At 50.6% G+C, this 18,823-nt stretch overlaps 1 protein-coding gene across 2 annotated transcripts in view; it reads right to left on the bottom strand.

Annotated features, from left to right (window-relative positions):
• The window catches only part of LOC139546622 (receptor tyrosine-protein kinase erbB-4-like), a 518,533-nt gene that overhangs the window by 52,622 nt on the left and 447,088 nt on the right, over positions 1-18,823 (bottom strand). The window contains exon 20 of one of the 2 annotated variants that reach the window (XM_071355216.1): positions 1,877-2,059. In XM_071355216.1, coding sequence (XP_071211317.1) covers positions 1,877-2,059 — 183 coding nt within the window. Of the gene's footprint in view, positions 1-1,876; positions 2,063-18,823 lie in introns of both variants that reach the window. The other variant, XM_071355215.1, reaches the window with a different exon arrangement.

The raw sequence follows: 18,823 nt of genomic DNA on the forward strand, positions 1-18,823 counted from the left end.
GCATGTCCAGGCCCGTCTGAAGTTTGCCAATGACCATCTGGATGATCCAGAGGAGGAATGGGAGAAGGTCATGTGGTCTGATGAGACAAAAATAGAGCTTTTTGCTCTAAACTCCACTCGCCGTGTTTGGAGGAATAGAAGGATGAGTACAACCCCAAGAACACCATCCCAACCGTGAAGCATGGAGGTGGAAACATCATTCTTTGGGGATGCTTTTCTGCAAAGGGGACAGGACGACTGCACCGTATTGAAGGGAGGATGGATGGGGCCATGTATCGCGAGATCTTGACCAACAACCTCCTTCCCTCAGTAAGAGCATTGAAGATGGGTCGTGGCTGGGTCTTCCAGCATGACAACGACCCGAAACACACAGCCAGGGCAACTAAGGAGTGGCTCCGTAAGAAGCATCTCAAGGTCCTGGAGTGGCCTAGCCAGTCTCCAGACCTGAACCCAATAGAAAATCTTTGGAGGGAGCCGAAAGTCCGTATTGCCCAGCGACAGCCCCGAAACCTGAAGGATCTGGAGAAGGTCTGTATGGAGGAGTGGGCCAAAATCCCTGCTGCAGTGTGTGCAAACCTGGTCAAGAACTACAGGAAACGTATGATCTCTGTAATTGCAAACTAAGGTTTCTGTACCAAATATTCAGTTCTGCTTTTCTGATGTATCAAATACTTATGTCATGCAATAAAATGCAAATTAATTAATTAAAAATCATACAATGTGATTTTCTGGATTTTTGTTTTAGATTCCTTCTCTCACAGTTGAAGTGTACCTATGATAAAAATGACAGACCTCTACATGCTTTGTAAGTAGGAAAACCTGCAAAATTGTCAGTGTATCAAATACTTGTTCTCCCCACTGTAGATGTACAGAGACATCTTCTTCACCCATCATTTCACCAAGGATGGAAGGGATGCTGTTTAGTAATTCACTAGTTTATATTATCTCCTAAATGTTTTAAAGGGGATAGGGGGAACTGTTTACTGGAAGACCGCACTGTAGAGCTGGGGAGTGTGAAGTCAGAGACAGAGGTTGTGATGACACTCTATTCCCTTTATAGTGCACTACTTTATAGTGCAGTACTTGTTACCAAAACAGTAGTGCACAATATAGGGAACAGGGTTCCATAGGGCCCTGGTCAAAAGCAGCCCACTATAAAGTGAATAGAGTGCAATTTGGAATGCACCCAGAGAGTGTATCTGAGGTAAAAACCTAGTCAATCTACATCACTGACAGACTCCACAAGGTTAAGACTGTAGGATCAATGAAACTTCAACGGAGCAGGTATAAGCAGAATCTAGAATGAGAATGTGTGTTTGAGAGATTATGGATGAGTGTATTCATGTAGAGACAGACAGATATTGAGTGAGAGCATGAGAGAGATAGAGGATGGGGGTAAAGAGAGAGAGAGACAGACAGAGTGAGAGAGAATGAGAGAATGAGAGACAAAGAGAGCGAGACAGAGAGAGAGAGAGAGAGAGAGAGAGAGAGAGAGAGAGAGAAAGAGGAGTAGAGAAAGAGGGAGAATGAGAGAGAAAAAGAGAGAGAGAGTGAGAGAGTGCAGGTGTTCATAGTGTTTTGTATACTCAGTGTATACCCAAACTCCATTGCAACACCGTGGGGTGACGATTACTGTAAAGGCTGTGAGAGGGCTTTCAAAATTCCCTCAAACATGCATATAATGGTAAATGGATCTTCCATAGCGATATGTTTGACATTCTGATCACCTTTTTCGTATTTTATCATTTTAATGACAGAACAGTCACAGTGGGTATGTATAGTAGTAGATACCTATGAAACAGGAGCACAGACAGAAAGTGGCTGATGGTGCTCGAACCCCCATACAAGATTGAACCTTTTAACAGGTGAGTCTTACCTTGGCGATCTGAACACACCAGTTGAGCAACAGCTGGGAGCCGATGTTGTCCTTGTGTTCATGGACGTAGTCGAGCAGGCAGCCGTGGGGCATGAGCTGGGTGACCAGCTGGATGGTGGGGCTCAGGCAGACCCCCAGGAGACGGACCAGGTGGGGGTGCTCCATGCTGGCCATGATCAGAGCCTCCTGGGGAACAAACACAGGGACTCAGGCACACAGGGAGACCATATATTCTAATACATTTGAACCATAGCGGGTGCCTATATTTGTCCTGTTTCACATATGTACAAGTGTGTGTTGTGAAATGGAAGTGTGTATTTTGCATATCTCTGAGACACCTTGGGAGAGCGGGCTCACGGCCAGGGATCAGCCATTATTGACGGTGTCCCTGGAGCAATTAGGGTTAAGTGCCTTGCTCAAGAGCAGATCGACAGATTTTTCACCTAGTCGGGTCGGAGATTCCAACCATAGCATCCTTCTGGTTACAGGCCCAACACTCTATCCGCTACGCTACCTGCTGCCCGTATACACTGCTGTACGTCAGGGGGGTAAGGGATGTCTTATTAGGGCTGTATAAGGACTGAAATGTCCTTTGCGTTCATGCAAATCATGCATTATTCCATTTGCTTTAACTGATGAGCAGCACAAGTAAGAGCAAGAAAGATATCAACATTTAATCACCCAATTCACAAGATACATACACACTAGCACTCACAGCCACCAGCAGTACAGCCAACCTCACAACCCCACACACAAAGACAACATAAATTCAACCAGGCTATTGCCACGTTGTATCCCATGACAGTGATGGTGTTATACAGAGAGAGCAGGCAGGAAAGTGTAGTATAGTGCATACGGCTCAGAGAGAGAGTTGGGACTGCAGCCCAAATGGCACCCTTTTCCCTTTATAGTGCACTACCTTTGACCAGGGCCCATACGGAAACCCACAGGGCTTTGGTAAAAAACAGTAGTGCACTACAAAGGGCATAGGGTGCAGTTTGAGACACATTTTGGATTTATGATCACTGCTTCACTGCACTTGAATAATCCAGTCCTTAGTTATCAGCTGCAGATCTATTACAATCTAAGGCCCTACATCTCCACGATCTTAAATCAGGGCCATTGTCAGAGGGAGAGAAGGGGAGAGAAGGGCCACTGTCTGCTTTTAACTGAGCCTGCCTGTATAACAGCTTCCTCCCTTATAAATCTACATGGTAAAGAGGTTCATCTATCATTTTTGTGTGTGACTGTGTGTACTGGGGGGAGCTATAATTCTACAGCATAGGCTTAGAATAGAAAAACACACATGACACAAGCATGCACAAACACAAAAACACACACACATTCTTGAACATATTCCCACACACATGATATATTGATAGCTGTGAATTTGTTATGTGTATAGTGACAACATGATCTTGTTCACGATGATGCAACGACTGAGAACTGCTAACCTAATGCTACATATTAGCATGCGTGGAAAGATCTATGTCAGTAGTGGCCTATTACTGTTTGCATTGATGAATGTGAATGTGAGCGTTCTGCTGTGTGGATTCCATTGTTCATCAGTGTGTCTTCTACGTGTGTCGTCTACGTGTGTCGTCTACGTGTGTCGTCTACGTGTGTCGTCTACGTGTGTCTTCTACGTGGGTCGTCTACGTGTGTCGTCTACGTGTGTCTTCTACGTGTGTCGTCTCCGTGTGTCGTCTCCGTGTGTCGTCTACGTGTGTCGTCTACGTGTGTCTTCTACGTGTGTCGTCTACGTGTGTCTTCTACGTGTGTCGTCTACGTGTGTCTTCTACGTGTGTCGTCTACGTGTGTCGTCTACGTGTGTCTTCTACGTGTGTCGTCTACGTGTGTCTTCTACGTGTGTCTTCTACGTGTGTCTTCTACGTGTGTCTTCTACGTGTGTCGTCTACGTGTGTCTTCTACGTGTGTCATCTACGTGTGTCTTCTACGTGTGTCTTCTACGTGTGTCGTCTACGTGTGTCTTCTACGTGTGTCTTCTACGTGTGTCTTCTACGTGTGTCGTCTACGTGTGTCGTCTACGTGTGTCTTCTACGTGTGTCGTCTACGTGTGTCGTCTACGTGTGTCGTCTACGTGTGTCGTCTACGTGTGTCGTCTACGTGTGTCGTCTACGTGTGTCTTCTACGTGTGTCTTCTACGTGTGTCGTCTACGTGTGTCTTCTACGTGTGTCGTCTACGTGTGTCGTCTACGTGTGTCGTCTACGTGTGTCTTCTACGTGTGTCGTCTACGTGTGTCGTCTACGTGTGTCGTCTACGTGTGTCATCTAAGTGTGTCTTCTACGTGTGTCGTCTACGTGTGTCTTCTACGTGTGTCTTCTACGTGTGTCGTCTACGTGTGTCGTCTACGTGTGTCGTCTACGTGTGTCTTCTACGTGTGTCGTCTACGTGTGTCGTCTACGTGTGTCGTCTACGTGTGTCGTCTACGTGTGTCTTCTACGTGTGTCGTCTACGTGTGTCGTCTACGTGTGTCGTCTACGTGTGTCTTCTACGTGTGTCGTCTACGTGTGTCGTCTACGCGTGTCTTCTACGCGTGTCGTCTACGCGTGTCGTCTACGCGTGTCGTCTGCGCGTGTCGTCTGCGCGTGTCGTCTGCGCGTGTCTTCTGCGCGTGTCTTCTACGCGTGTCGTCTACGCGTGTCTTCTACGCGTGTCGTCTACGCGTGTCGTCTACGCGTGTCTTCTACGCGTGTCGTCTACGCGTGTCGTCTACGCGTGTCGTCTACGCGTGTCGTCTACGCGTGTCGTCTACGCGTGTCTTCTACGCGTGTCGTCTACGCGTGTCGTCTACGCGTGTCGTCTACGCGTGACGTCTACGCGTGTCGTCTACGCGTGTCGTCTACGCGTGTCTTCTACGCGTGTCGTCTACGCGTGTCGTCTACGCGTGTCGTCTACGCGTGTCGTCTACGCGTGTCGTCTGCGCGTGTCTTCTGCGCGTGTCTTCTACGCGTGTCGTCTACGCGTGTCGTCTACGCGTGTCTTCTACGCGTGTCGTCTACGCGTGTCGTCTACGCGTGTCGTCTACGCGTGTCGTCTACGCGTGTCGTCTACGCGTGTCGTCTACGCGTGTCGTCTACGCGTGTCGTCTACGCGTGTCGTCTACGCGTGTCGTCTACGTGTGTCGTATGCGTGTCTCTTCTACGTGTGTCGTCTACCTGTGTCTTCTACGTGTGTCGTCTACGTGTGTCATCTACGTGTGTCTTCTACGTGTGTCTTCTGCGTGTGTCTTCTACGTGTGTCTTCTACGTGTGTCTTCTACGTGTGTCGTCTACGTGTGTCGTCTACGTGTGTCTTCTACGTGTGTCTTCTACGTGTGTCGTCTACGTGTGTCGTCTACGTGTGTCGTCTACGTGTGTCGTCTACGTGTGTCGTCTACGTGTGTCGTCTACGTGTGTCTTCTACGTGTGTCTTCTACGTGTGTCTTCTACGTGTGTCTTCTGCGTGTGTCTTCTACGTGTGTCGTCTACGTGTGTCATCTACGTGTGTCGTCTACGTGTGTCTTCTACGTGTGTCTTCTGCGTGTGTCTTCTGCGTGTGTCTTCTACGTGTGTCTTCTACGTGTGTCTTCTACGTGTGTCTTCTACGTGTGTCGTCTACGTGTGTCGTCTACGTGTGTCGTCTACGTGTGTCGTCTACGTGTGTCTTCTACGTGTGTCGTCTACGTGTGTCGTCTACGTGTGTCGTCTACGTGTGTCTTCTACGTGTGTCGTCTACGTGTGTCGTCTACGTGTGTCGTCTACGTGTGTCGTCTACGTGTGTCGTCTACGTGTGTCGTCTGCGTGTGTCTTCTGCGTGTGTCTTCTACGTGTGTCGTCTACGTGTGTCGTCTACGTGTGTCTTCTACGTGTGTCGTCTACGTGTGTCGTCTACGCGTGTCGTCTACGCGTGTCTTCTACGCGTGTCTTCTACGCGTGTCTTCTACGCGTGTCGTCTACGCGTGTCGTCTACGCGTGTCGTCTACGCGTGTCGTCTACGTGTGTCGTCTACGTGTGTCGTATGCGTGTCTCTTCTACGTGTGTCGTCTACCTGTGTCTTCTACGTGTGTCGTCTACGTGTGTCGTCTACGTGTGTCTTCTACGTGTGTCTTCTGCGTGTGTCTTCTACGTGTGTCATCTACGTGTCTCTTCTACGTGTGTCTTCTACGTGTGTCTTCTACGTGTGTCGTCTACGTGTGTCGTCTACGTGTGTCGTCTCCGTGTGTCGTCTACGTGTGTCGTCTACGTGTGTCGTCTACGTGTGTCTTCTACGTGTGTCTTCTACGTGTGTCTTCTACGTGTGTCGTCTACGTGTGTCGTCTACGTGTGTCGTCTCCGTGTGTCGTCTACGTGTGTCGTCTACGTGTGTCTTCTACGTGTGTCGTCTACGTGTGTCGTCTACGTGTGTCTTCTACGTGTGTCTTCTACGTGTGTCTTCTGCGTGTGTCTTCTACGTGTGTCTTCTACGTGTGTCGTCTACGTGTGTCTTCTGCGTGTGTCTTCTGCGTGTGTCGTCTACGTGTGTCTTCTGCGTGTGTCTTCTACGTGTGTCGTCTACGTGTGTCGTCTACGTGTGTCGTCTACGTGTGTCTTCTACGTGTGTCTTCTACGTGTGTCTTCTGCGTGTGTCTTCTACGTGTGTCTTCTACGTGTGTCGTCTACGTGTGTCGTCTACGTGTGTCGTCTACGCGTGTCTTCTACGCGTGTCGTCTACGCGTGTCTTCTACGCGTGTCTTCTACGCGTGTCTTCTACGCGTGTCGTCTACGGGTCTCGAGCTTGATGACGAGTTTGGAGGGTACTATGGTGTTAAATGCTGAGCTGTAATCGATGAACAGCATTCTCACATGGGTATTCCTCTTGTCCAGATGGGTTAGGGCAGTGTGCAGTGTGGTTGCGATTGTGTCGTCTGTGGACCTATTGGGTCGGTAAGCAAATTGGAGTGGGTCTAGGGTGTCCGGTAGGGTGGAGGTGATATGGTCCTTGACTAGTCTCTCAAAGCACTTCATGATGACGGAAGTGAGTGCTACGGGGCGGTAGTCGTTTAGCTCAGTTACCTTAGCTTTCTTGGGAACAGGAACAATGGTGGCCCTCTTGAAGCATGTGGGAACAGCAGACTGGGATAAGGATTGATTGAATATGTCCGTAAACACACCAGCCAGCTGGTCTGCGCATGCTCTGAGGACGCGGCTGGGAATGCCGTCTGGGCCTGCAGCCTTGCGAGGGTTAACACGTTTAAATGTTTTACTCACCTCGGCTGCAGTGAAGGAGAGCCCGCAGGTTTTGGTAGGGGGCCGTGTCAGTGGCACTGTATTGTCCTCAAAGCGGGCAAAAAAGTTGTTTAGCCTGTCTGGGAGCAAGACATCCTGGTCCTCGACGGGGCTGGTTTTCTTTTTGTAATCCGTGATTGACTGTAGACCCTGCCACATACCTCTTGTGTCTGAGCTGTTGAATTTCGACTCGATTTTGTCTCTGTACTGAGACTTAGCCTGTTTGATTGCCTTGCGGAGAGAATAGCTACACTGTTTGTATTCGGTCATGCTTCCGGTCACCTTGCCCTGGTTAAAAGCAGTGGTTCGCGCTTTCAGTTTCACGCGAATGCTGCCGTCAATCCACGGTTTCTGGTTTGGGAATGTTTTTATCGTTGCTGTGGGTACGACATCGTCAATGCACTTCCTAATGAACTCGCTCACCGAATCAGCATATTCGTCAATATTGTTGTTGGACGCGATGCGGAACATATTCCAATCCGCGTGATCGAAGCAGTCTTGAAGCGTGGATTCAGATTGGTCGGACCAGCGTTGAACAGACCTGAGCGCGGGAGCTTGTTGTTTGAGTTTTTGTTTGTAGGCTGGAATCAACAAAATGGAGTCGTGGTCAGCTTTTCCGAAAGGGGGGCGGGGGAGGGCCTTATAAGCGTCGCGGAAATTAGTATAACAATGGTCTAGTGTTTTTCCAGCCCTGGTAGCACAATCGATATGCTGATAGAATTTAGGGAGTTTTGTTTTTAGATTAGCCTTGTTAAAATCCCCAGCTACGATGAATGCAGCCTCAGGGTGTGTGGTTTCCAGTTTACAAAGAGTCAGATAAAGTTCGTTCAGGGCCATCGATGTGTCTGCTTGGGGGGGAATGTATACGGCTGTGATTATGATTGACGAGAATTCCCTTGGTAGATAATGCGGTCGACATTTGATTGTGAGGAGTTCTAGATCAGGTGAACAGAACGACTTGAGTTCTTGTGTGTTGTTATGATGATCACACCACTTCTCGTTAATCATAAGGCATACCCCCCCGCCCCTCTTCTTACCGGAAAGATGTTTGTTTCTGTCGGCGCGATGCATGAAGAAACCAGCTGGCTGCACCGACTCCGTTAGCGTCCCTTGAGTTAGCCATGTTTCCGTGAAGCAGAGCACGTTGCAATCCCTGATGTCTCTCTGGAATGCTACCCGTGCTCGGATTTCATCAACCTTATTGTCAAGAGACTGGACATTGGCGAGTAGTATGCTAGGGAGTGGAGCGCGATGTGCCCGTCTCCGAAGCCTGACCACGAGACCGCCACGTTTTCCCCTTTTTCGGCGTCGCACAGGGTCGCCGGCTGGGATCAGATCCATTGTATTGTGTGGAAGGCAAAACACTGGATCCGTTTCGGGAAAGTCATATTCCTGGTAGGAACGATGATGAGTTGACGTTAATCGTATATTCAGTAGTTCCTCCCGACTGTATGTACTGAAACCTAAGATTACCCGGGGTACCGATGTAAGAAATAACACGTAAAAAAACAAAATACTGCATATTTTCCAAGGAACACGAAGCGAGGCAGCCATCTCTTTTCGGCGCCGGAAGTCTACGTGTGTCTTCTACGTGTGTCTTCTACGTGTGTCGTCTACGTGTGTCGTCTACGTGTGTCTTCTACGTGTGTCTTCTACGTGTGTTGTCTACGTGTGTCGTCTACGTGTGTCGTCTACGTGTGTCGTCTACGTGTGTCGTCTACGTGTGTCGTCTACGTGTGTCGTCTACGTGTGTCGTCTACGTGTGTCGTCTACGTGTGTCTTCTACGTGTGTCTTCTACGTGTGTCGTCTACGTGTGTCGTCTACGTGTGTCTTCTACGTGTGTCTTCTACGTGTGTCGTCTACGTGTGTCGTCTACGTGTGTCGTCTACGTGTGTCGTCTACGTGTGTCGTCTACGTGTGTCGTCTGCGTGTGTCTTCTACGTGTGTCGTCTACGTGTGTCGTCTACGTGTGTCTTCTACGTGTGTCTTCTGCGTGTGTCTTCTGCGTGTGTCTTCTACGTGTGTCTTCTACGTGTGTCGTCTACGTGTGTCGTCTACGTGTGTCGTCTACGCGTGTCTTCTACGCGTGTCGCCTACACGTGTCTTCTACGTGTGTCGTCTACGTGTGTCTTCTACGTGTGTCTTCTACGTGTGTCATCTACGTGTGTCTTCTGCGTGTGTCTTCTACGTGTGTCGTCTACGTGTGTCGTCTACGTGTGTCTTCTACGTGTGTCTTCTACGTGTGTCTTCTACGTGTGTCTTCTGCGTGTGTCTTCTACGTGTGTCTTCTACGTGTGTCGTCTACGTGTGTCGTCTACGTGTGTCGTCTACGCGTGTCTTCTACGTGTGTCGTCTACGCGTGTCTTCTACGCGTGTCTTCTACGCGTGTCGTCTACGCGTGTCTTCTACGCGTGTCTTCTACGCGTGTCTTCTACGCGTGTCGTCTACGCGTGTCGTCTACGCGTGTCGTCTACGCGTGTCGTCTACGCGTGTCTTCTACGCGTGTCGTCTACGCGTGTCGTCTACGCGTGTCGTCTACGCGTGTCTTCTACGCGTGTCTTCTACGCGTGTCTTCTACGCGTGTCTTCTACGCGTGTCGTCTACGCGTGTCGTCTACGCGTGTCGTCTACGCGTGTCTTCTACGTGTGTCTTCTACGTGTGTCGTCTACGCGTGTCTCCTACGCGTGTCTTCTACGTTTGTCGTCTACGCGTGTCGTCTACGCGTGTCTTCTACCTGTGTCTTCTACGTGTGTCTTCTACGTGTGTCTTCTACGTGTGTCGTCTACGCGTGTCGTCTACGCGTGTCTTCTACCTGTGTCTTCTACGTGTGTCTTCTACGTGTGTCTTCTACGTGTGTCGTCTACGCGTGTCGTCTACGCGTGTCGTCTACGCGTGTCGTCTACGCGCGTCGTCTACGTGCGTCTTCTACGTGTGTCGTCTACGTGTGTCTTCTACGTGTGTCGTCTACGTGTGTCTTCTACGTGTGTCGTCTACGCGTGTCGTCTACGCGTGTCGTCTACGTGTGTCTTCTACGAGCGTCATCTACGCGTGTCTTCTACGCGCGTCGTCTACGCGTGTCGTCTACGCGTGTCGTCTACGCGTGTCGTCTACGTGTGTCGACTACGTGTGTCGTCTACGCTTGTCCTCTACGCGTGTCGTCTACGTGTGTCCTCTACGCGTGTCGTCTACGTGTGTCGTCTACGCTTGTCCTCTACGTGTGTCGACTATGTGTGTCGTCTACGCTTGTCCTCTACGCGTGTCGTCTACGTGTGTCATCTACGCGTGTCGTCTACGTGTGTCGTCTACGCTTGTCCTCTACGCGTGTCGTCTACGCGTGCCGACTATGTGTGTCGTCTACGTGTGTCGACTATGTGTGTCCTCTACGCGTGTCGTCTACGTGTGTCCTCTACGCGTGTCGTCTACGTGTGTCGTCTACGTGTGCCGACTATGTGTGTCGTGGACGTGTGTCGTCTACGTGTGTCTTCTACGTGTGTCGTCTACGTGTGTCGTCTACGTGTGTCTTCTACGTGTGTCTTCTACGTGTGTCTTCTACGTGTGTCGTCTACGTGTGTCGTCTACGTCTGTCATCTACGTGTGTCGTCTACGTGTGTCGTCTACGTGTGTCTTCTACGTGTGTCTTCTACGTGTGTCGTCTACGTGTGTCGTCTACGTGTGTCTTCTACGTGTGTCTTCTACGTGTGTCGTCTACGTGTGTCGTCTACGTGTGTCTTCTACGTGTGTCTTCTACGTGTGTCGTCTACGTGTGTCGTCTACGTGTGTCGTCTACGTGTGTCGTCTACGTGTGTCGTCTACGTGTGTCGTCTACGTGTGTCTTCTACGTGTGTCTTCTACGTGTGTCTTCTACGTGTGTCTTCTACGTGTGTCTTCTACGTGTGTCGTCTACGTGTGTCTTCTACGTGTGTCGTCTACGTGTGTCGTCTACGTGTGTCGTCTACGTGTGTCGTCTACGTGTGTCGTCTACGTGTGTCTTCTACGTGTGTCGTCTACGTGTGTCTTCTACGTGTGTCGTCTACGTGTGTCGTCTACGTGTGTCGTCTACGTGTGTCGTCTACGTGTGTCGTCTACGTGTGTCTTCTACGTGTGTCGTCTACGTGTGTCGTCTACGTGTGTCGTCTACGTGTGTCTTCTACGTGTGTCGTCTACGTGTGTCGTCTACGTGTGTCTTCTACGTGTGTCGTCTACGTGTGTCGTCTACGTGTGTCGTCTACGTGTGTCTTCTACGTGTGTCTTCTACGTGTGTCGTCTACGTGTGTCTTCTACGTGTGTCATCTACGTGTCTCTTCTACGTGTGTCTTCTACGTGTGTCGTCTACGTGTGTCTTCTACGTGTGTCATCTACGTGTGTCGTCTACGTGTGTCGTCTACGTGTGTCGTCTACGTGTGTCGTCTACGTGTGTCGTCTACGTGTGTCTTCTACGTGTGTCTTCTACGTGTGTCTTCTACGTGTGTCGTCTACGTGTGTCATCTACGTGTCTCTTCTACGTGTGTCTTCTACGTGTGTCGTCTACGTGTGTCTTCTACGTGTGTCGTCTACGTGTGTCTTCTACGTGTGTCGTCTACGTGTGTCTTCTACGTGTCTCTTCTGCGTGTGTCTTCTACGTGTGTCGTCTACGTGTGTCATCTACGTGTCTCTTCTACGTGTGTCTTCTACGTGTGTCTTCTACTTGTGTCGTCTACGTGTGTCGTCTACGTGTGTCATCTACGTGTCTCTTCTACGTGTGTCTTCTACGTGTGTCGTCTACGTGTGTCTTCTACGTGTGTCATCTACGTGTGTCATCTACGTGTGTCTTCTACGTGTGTCGTCTACGTGTGTCATCTACGTGTCTCTTCTACGTGTGTCTTCTACGTGTGTCTTCTACTTGTGTCGTCTACGTGTGTCGTCTACGTGTGTCATCTACGTGTCTCTTCTACGTGTGTCTTCTACGTGTGTCGTCTACGTGTGTCTTCTACGTGTGTCGTCTACCTGTGTCTTCTACGTGTGTCGTCTACGTGTGTCTTCTACGTGTCTCTTCTACGTGTGTCTTCTACGTGTGTCTTCTACGTGTGTCTTCTACGTGTGTCTTCTACGTGTGTCGTCTACGTGTGTCGTCTACGTGTGTCTTCTACGTGTGTCTTCTACGTGTGTCGTCTACGTGTGTCGTCTACGTGTGTCTTCTATGTGTGTCGTCTACGTGTCTCTTCTACGTGTCTCTTCTACGTGTGTCTTCTACGTGTGTCATCTACGTGTCTCTTCTACGTGTGTCGTCTACGTGTGTCTTCTACGTGTGTCGTCTACGTGTGTCGTCTACGTGTGTCGTCTACGTGTGTCATCTACGTGTCTCTTCTACGTGTGTCTTCTACGTGTGTCGTCTACGTGTGTCTTCTACGCGTGTCGTCTACGTGTGTCGTCTACGTGTCTCTTCTACGTGTGTCGTCTACCTGTGTCTTCTACGTGTGTCGTCTACGTGTGTCATCTACGTGTGTCTTCTACGTGTGTCTTCTGCGTGTGTCTTCTACGTGTGTCATCTACGTGTCTCTTCTACGTGTGTCTTCTACGTGTGTCTTCTACGTGTGTCGTCTACGTGTGTCGTCTACGTGTGTCGTCTCCGTGTGTCGTCTCCGTGTGTCGTCTACGTGTGTCGTCTACGTGTGTCTTCTACGTGTGTCGTCTACGTGTGTCTTCTACGTGTGTCTTCTACGTGTGTCATCTACGTGTGTCTTCTGCGTGTGTCTTCTACGTGTGTCGTCTACGTGTGTCGTCTACGTGTGTCGTCTACGTTTGTCTTCTACGTGTGTCTTCTACGTGTGTCTTCTGCGTGTGTCTTCTACGTGTGTCTTCTACGTGTGTCGTCTACGTGTGTCGTCTACGTGTGTCGTCTACGCGTGTCTTCTACGCGTGTCGTCTACGCGTGTCTTCTACGCGTGTCTTCTACGCGTGTCTTCTACGCGTGTCGTCTACGCGTGTCTTCTACGCGTGTCTTCTACGCGTGTCGTCTACGCGTGTCGTCTACGCGTGTCGTCTACGCGTGTCGTCTACGCGTGTCGTCTACGCGTGTCTTCTACGCGTGTCGTCTACGCGTGTCGTCTACGCGTGTCGTCTACGCGTGTCTTCTACGCGTGTCGTCTACGCGTGTCGTCTACGCGTGTCGTCTACGCGTGTCTTCTACGCGTGTCTTCTACGCGTGTCTTCTACGCGTGTCGTCTACGCGTGTCGTCTACGCGTGTCGTCTACGCGTGTCTTCTACCTGTGTCTTCTACGTGTGTCTTCTACGTGTGTCGTCTACGCGTGTCGTCTACGCGTGTCGTCTACGCGTGTCTTCTACGTGTGTCTTCTACGTGTGTCTTCTACGTGTGTCTTCTACGTGTGTCGTCTACGCGTGTCGTCTACGCGTGTCGTCTACGCGTGTCGTCTACGCGCGTCGTCTACGTGTGTCTTCTACGTGTGTCGTCTACGTGTGTCTTCTACGTGTGTCGTCTACGTGTGTCTTCTACGTGTGTCGTCTACGCGTGTCGTCTACGCGTGTCGTCTACGTGTGTCTTCTACGAGCGTCATCTACGCGTGTCTTCTACGCGCGTCGTCTACGCGTGTCGTCTACGCGTGTCGTCTACGCGTGTCGTCTACGTGTGTCGACTACGTGTGTCGTCTACGCTTGTCCTCTACGCGTGTCGTCTACGTGTGTCCTCTACGCGTGTCGTCTACGTGTGTCGTCTACGCTTGTCCTCTACGTGTGTCGACTATGTGTGTCGTCTACGCTTGTCCTCTACGCGTGTCGTCTACGTGTGTCATCTACGCGTGTCGTCTACGTGTGTCGTCTACGCTTGTCCTCTACGCGTGTCGTCTACGCGTGCCGACTATGTGTGTCGTCTACGTGTGTCGACTATGTGTGTCCTCTACGCGTGTCGTCTACGTGTGTCCTCTACGCGTGTCGTCTACGTGTGTCGTCTACGTGTGCCGACTACGTGTGTCGTGGACGTGTGTCGTCTACGTGTGTCTTCTACGTGTGTCGTCTACGTGTGTCGTCTACGTGTGTCTTCTACGTGTGTCTTCTACGTGTGTCTTCTACGTGTGTCGTCTACGTGTGTCGTCTACGTCTGTCATCTACGTGTGTCGTCTACGTGTGTCGTCTACGTGTGTCTTCTACGTGTGTCTTCTACGTGTGTCGTCTACGTGTGTCGTCTACGTGTGTCTTCTACGTGTGTCTTCTACGTGTGTCGTCTACGTGTGTCGTCTACGTGTGTCTTCTACGTGTGTCTTCTACGTGTGTCGTCTACGTGTGTCGTCTACGTGTGTCGTCTACGTGTGTCGTCTACGTGTGTCGTCTACGTGTGTCGTCTACGTGTGTCTTCTACGTGTGTCTTCTACGTGTCTCTTCTACGTGTGTCTTCTACGTGTGTCTTCTACGTGTGTCGTCTACGTGTGTCTTCTACGTGTGTCGTCTACGTGTGTCGTCTACGTGTGTCGTCTACGTGTGTCGTCTACGTGTGTCGTCTACGTGTGTCTTCTACGTGTGTCGTCTACGTGTGTCTTCTACGTGTGTCGTCTACGTGTGTCGTCTACGTGTGTCGTCTACGTGTGTCGTCTACGTGTGTCGTCTACGTGTGTCTTCTACGTGTGTCGTCTACGTGTGTCGTCTACGTGTGTCGTCTACGTGTGTCGTCTACGTGTGTCGTCTACGTGTGTCGTCTACGTGTGTCTTCTACGTGTGTCTTCTACGTGTGTCTTCTACGTGTGTCGTCTACGTGTGTCTTCTACGTGTGTCTTCTACGTGTGTCGTCTACGTGTGTCTTCTACGTGTGTTTCGTCTACGTGTGTCGTCTACGTGTGTCGTCTACGTGTGTCTTCTACGTGTGTCTTCTACGTGTGTCTTCTACGTGTGTCGTCTACGTGTGTCTTCTACGTGTGTCTTCTACGTGTGTCTTCTACGTGTGTCTTCTACGTGTGTCTTCTACGTGTGTCGTCTACGTGTGTCTTCTACGTGTGTCGTCTACGTGTGTCGTCTACGTGTGTCTTCTACGTGTGTCGTCTACGTGTGTCGTCTACGTGTGTCGTCTACGTGTGTCTTCTACGTGTGTCTTCTACGTGTGTCGTCTACGTGTGTCTTCTACGTGTGTCATCTACGTGTCTCTTCTACGTGTGTCTTCTACGTGTGTCGTCTACGTGTGTCTTCTACGTGTGTCGTCTACGTGTGTCGTCTACGTGTGTCGTCTACGTGTGTCGTCTACGTGTGTCGTCTACGTGTGTCGTCTACGTGTGTCTTCTACGTGTGTCTTCTACGTGTGTCTTCTACGTGTGTCATCTACGTGTGTCATCTACGTGTCTCTTCTACGTGTGTCTTCTACGTGTGTCGTCTACGTGTGTCTTCTACGTGTGTCGTCTACGTGTGTCTTCTACGTGTGTCGTCTACGTGTGTCTTCTACGTGTCTCTTCTGCGTGTGTCTTCTACGTGTGTCGTCTACGTGTGTCATCTACGTGTCTCTTCTACGTGTGTCTTCTACGTGTGTCTTCTACTTGTGTCGTCTACGTGTGTCGTCTACGTGTGTCATCTACGTGTCTCTTCTACGTGTGTCTTCTACGTGTGTCGTCTACGTGTGTCTTCTACGTGTGTCGTCTACGTGTGTCTTCTACGTGTCTCTTCTGCGTGTGTCTTCTACGTGTGTCGTCTACGTGTGTCATCTACGTGTCTCTTCTACGTGTGTCTTCTACGTGTGTCTTCTACTTGTGTCGTCTACGTGTGTCGTCTACGTGTGTCATCTACGTGTCTCTTCTACGTGTGTCTTCTACGTGTGTCGTCTACGTGTGTCTTCTACGTGTGTCGTCTACCTGTGTCTTCTACGTGTGTCGTCTACGTGTGTCTTCTACGTGTCTCTTCTACGTGTGTCTTCTACGTGTGTCATCTACGTGTGTCTTCTACGTGTGTCTTCTACGTGTGTCGTCTACGTGTGTCGTCTACGTGTGTCTTCTACGTGTGTCTTCTACGTGTGTCGTCTACGTGTGTCGTCTACGTGTGTCTTCTATGTGTGTCGTCTACGTGTGTCATCTACGTGTCTCTTCTACGTGTGTCTTCTACGTGTGTCATCTACGTGTCTCTTCTACGTGTGTCGTCTACGTGTGTCTTCTACGTGTGTCGTCTACGTGTGTCGTCTACGTGTGTCGTCTACGTGTGTCGTCTACGTGTCTCTTCTACGTGTGTCTTCTACGTGTGTCGTCTACGTGTGTCTTCTACGCGTGTCGTCTACGTGTGTCGTCTACGTGTCTCTTCTACGTGTGTCGTCTACCTGTGTCTTCTACGTGTGTCGTCTACGTGTGTCATCTACGTGTGTCGTCTACGTGTGTCTTCTGCGTGTGTCTTCTACGTGTGTCATCTACGTGTCTCTTCTACGTGTGTCTTCTACGTGTGTCTTCTACGTGTGTCGTCTACGTGTGTCGTCTACGTGTGTCGTCTCCGTGTGTCGTCTCCGTGTGTCGTCTACGTGTGTCGTCTACGTGTGTCTTCTACGTGTGTCGTCTACGTGTGTCTTCTACGTGTGTCTTCTACGTGTGTCCTCTACGTGTGTCTTCTGCGTGTGTCTTCTACGTGTGTCGTCTACGTGTGTCGTCTACGTGTGTCGTCTACGTTTGTCTTCTACGTGTGTCTTCTACGTGTGTCTTCTGCGTGTGTCTTCTACGTGTGTCTTCTACGTGTGTCGTCTACGTGTGTCGTCTACGTGTGTCGTCTACGCGTGTCTTCTACGCGTGTCGTCTACGCGTGTCTTCTACGCGTGTCTTCTACGCGTGTCTTCTACGCGTGTCGTCTACGCGTGTCTTCTACGCGTGTCTTCTACGCGTGTCTTCTACGCGTGTCGTCTACGCGTGTCGTCTACGCGTGTCGTCTACGCGTGTCGTCTACGCGTGTCTTCTACGCGTGTCGTCTACGCGTGTCGTCTACGCGTGTCGTCTACGCGTGTCTTCTACGCGTGTCGTCTACGCGTGTCGTCTACGCGTGTCGTCTACGCGTGTCTTCTACGCGTGTCTTCTACGCGTGTCTTCTACGCGGGTCGTCTACGCGTGTCTTCTACGCGTGTCTTCTACGCGTGTCTTCTACGCGTGTCGTCTACGCGTGTCTTCTACGCGTGTCTTCTACGCGTGTCGTCTACGTGTGTCGTCTACGTGTGTCGTCTACGTGTGTCTTCTACGTGTGTCTTCTACGTGTGTCGTCTACGCGTGTCTCCTACGCGTGTCTTCTACGTTTGTCGTCTACGCGTGTCGTCTACGCGTGTCGTCTACGCGTGTCTTCTACGTGTGTCTTCTACGTGTGTCTTCTACGTGTGTCGTCTACGCGTGTCGTCTACGCGTGTCTTCTACCTGTGTCTTCTACGTGTGTCTTCTACGTGTGTCTTCTACGTGTGTCTTCTACGCGTGTCGTCTACGCGTGTCGTCTACGCGTGTCGTCTACGCGTGTCGTCTACGCGCGTCGTCTACGTGTGTCTTCTACGTGTGTCGTCTACGTGTGTCTTCTACGTGTGTCGTCTACGTGTGTCTTCTACGTGTGTCGTCTACGCGTGTCGTCTACGCGTGTCGTCTACGTGTGTCTTCTACGAGCGTCATCTACGCGTGTCTTCTACGCGCGTCGTCTACGCGTGTCGTCTACGCGTGTCGTCTACGCGTGTCGTCTACGTGTGTCGACTACGTGTGTCGTCTACGCTTGTCCTCTACGCGTGTCGTCTACGTGTGTCCTCTACGCGTGTCGTCTACGTGTGTCGTCTACGCTTGTCCTCTACGTGTGTCGACTATGTGTGTCGTCTACGCTTGTCCTCTACGCGTGTCGTCTACGTGTGTCATCTACGCGTGTCGTCTACGTGTGTCGTCTACGCTTGTCCTCTACGCGTGTCGTCTACGCGTGCCGACTATGTGTGTCGTCTACGTGTGTCGACTATGTGTGTCCTCTACGCGTGTCGTCTACGTGTGTCTTCTACGTGTGTCGTCTACCTGTGTCTTCTACGTGTGTCGTCTACGTGTGTCATCTACGTGTGTCGTCTACGTGTGTCGTCTACGTGTCTCTTCTACGTGTGTCTTCTACGTGTGTCGTCTACGTGTGTCTTCTACGTGTGTCTTCTACGTGTGTCTTCTACGTGTGTCGTCTACGTGTGTCTTCTACGTGTGTCTTCTACGTGTGTCGTCTACGTGTGTCGTCTACGTGTGTCGTCTACGTGTGTCGTCTACGTGTGTCGTCTACGTGTGTCTTCTACGTGTGTCTTCTACGTGTGTCGTCTACGTGTGTCTTCTACGTGTGTCTTCTACGTGTGTCTTCTACGTGTGTCTTCTACGTGTGTCGTCTACGTGTGTCTTCTACGTGTGTCGTCTACGTGTGTCGTCTACGTGTGTCTTCTACGTGTGTCGTCTACGTGTGTCGTCTACGTGTGTCTTCTACGTGTGTCTTCTACGTGTGTCGTCTACGTGTGTCGTCTACGTGTGTCATCTACGTGTCTCTTCTACGTGTGTCTTCTACGTGTGTCGTCTACGTGTGTCTGTCTACGTGTGTCGTCTACGTGTGTCGTCTACGTGTGTCGTCTACGTGTGTCGTCTACGTGTGTCTACGTGTGTCATCTACGTGTCTCTTCTACGTGTGTCTTCTACGTGTGTCTTCTACTTGTGTCGTCTACGTGTGTCGTCTACGTGTGTCATCTACGTGTCTCTTCTAC

The sequence above is a fragment of the Salvelinus alpinus genome, chromosome 20 (genome assembly GCF_045679555.1).
Source record: "Salvelinus alpinus chromosome 20, SLU_Salpinus.1, whole genome shotgun sequence".
NCBI lineage: Eukaryota > Metazoa > Chordata > Actinopteri > Salmoniformes > Salmonidae > Salvelinus > Salvelinus alpinus.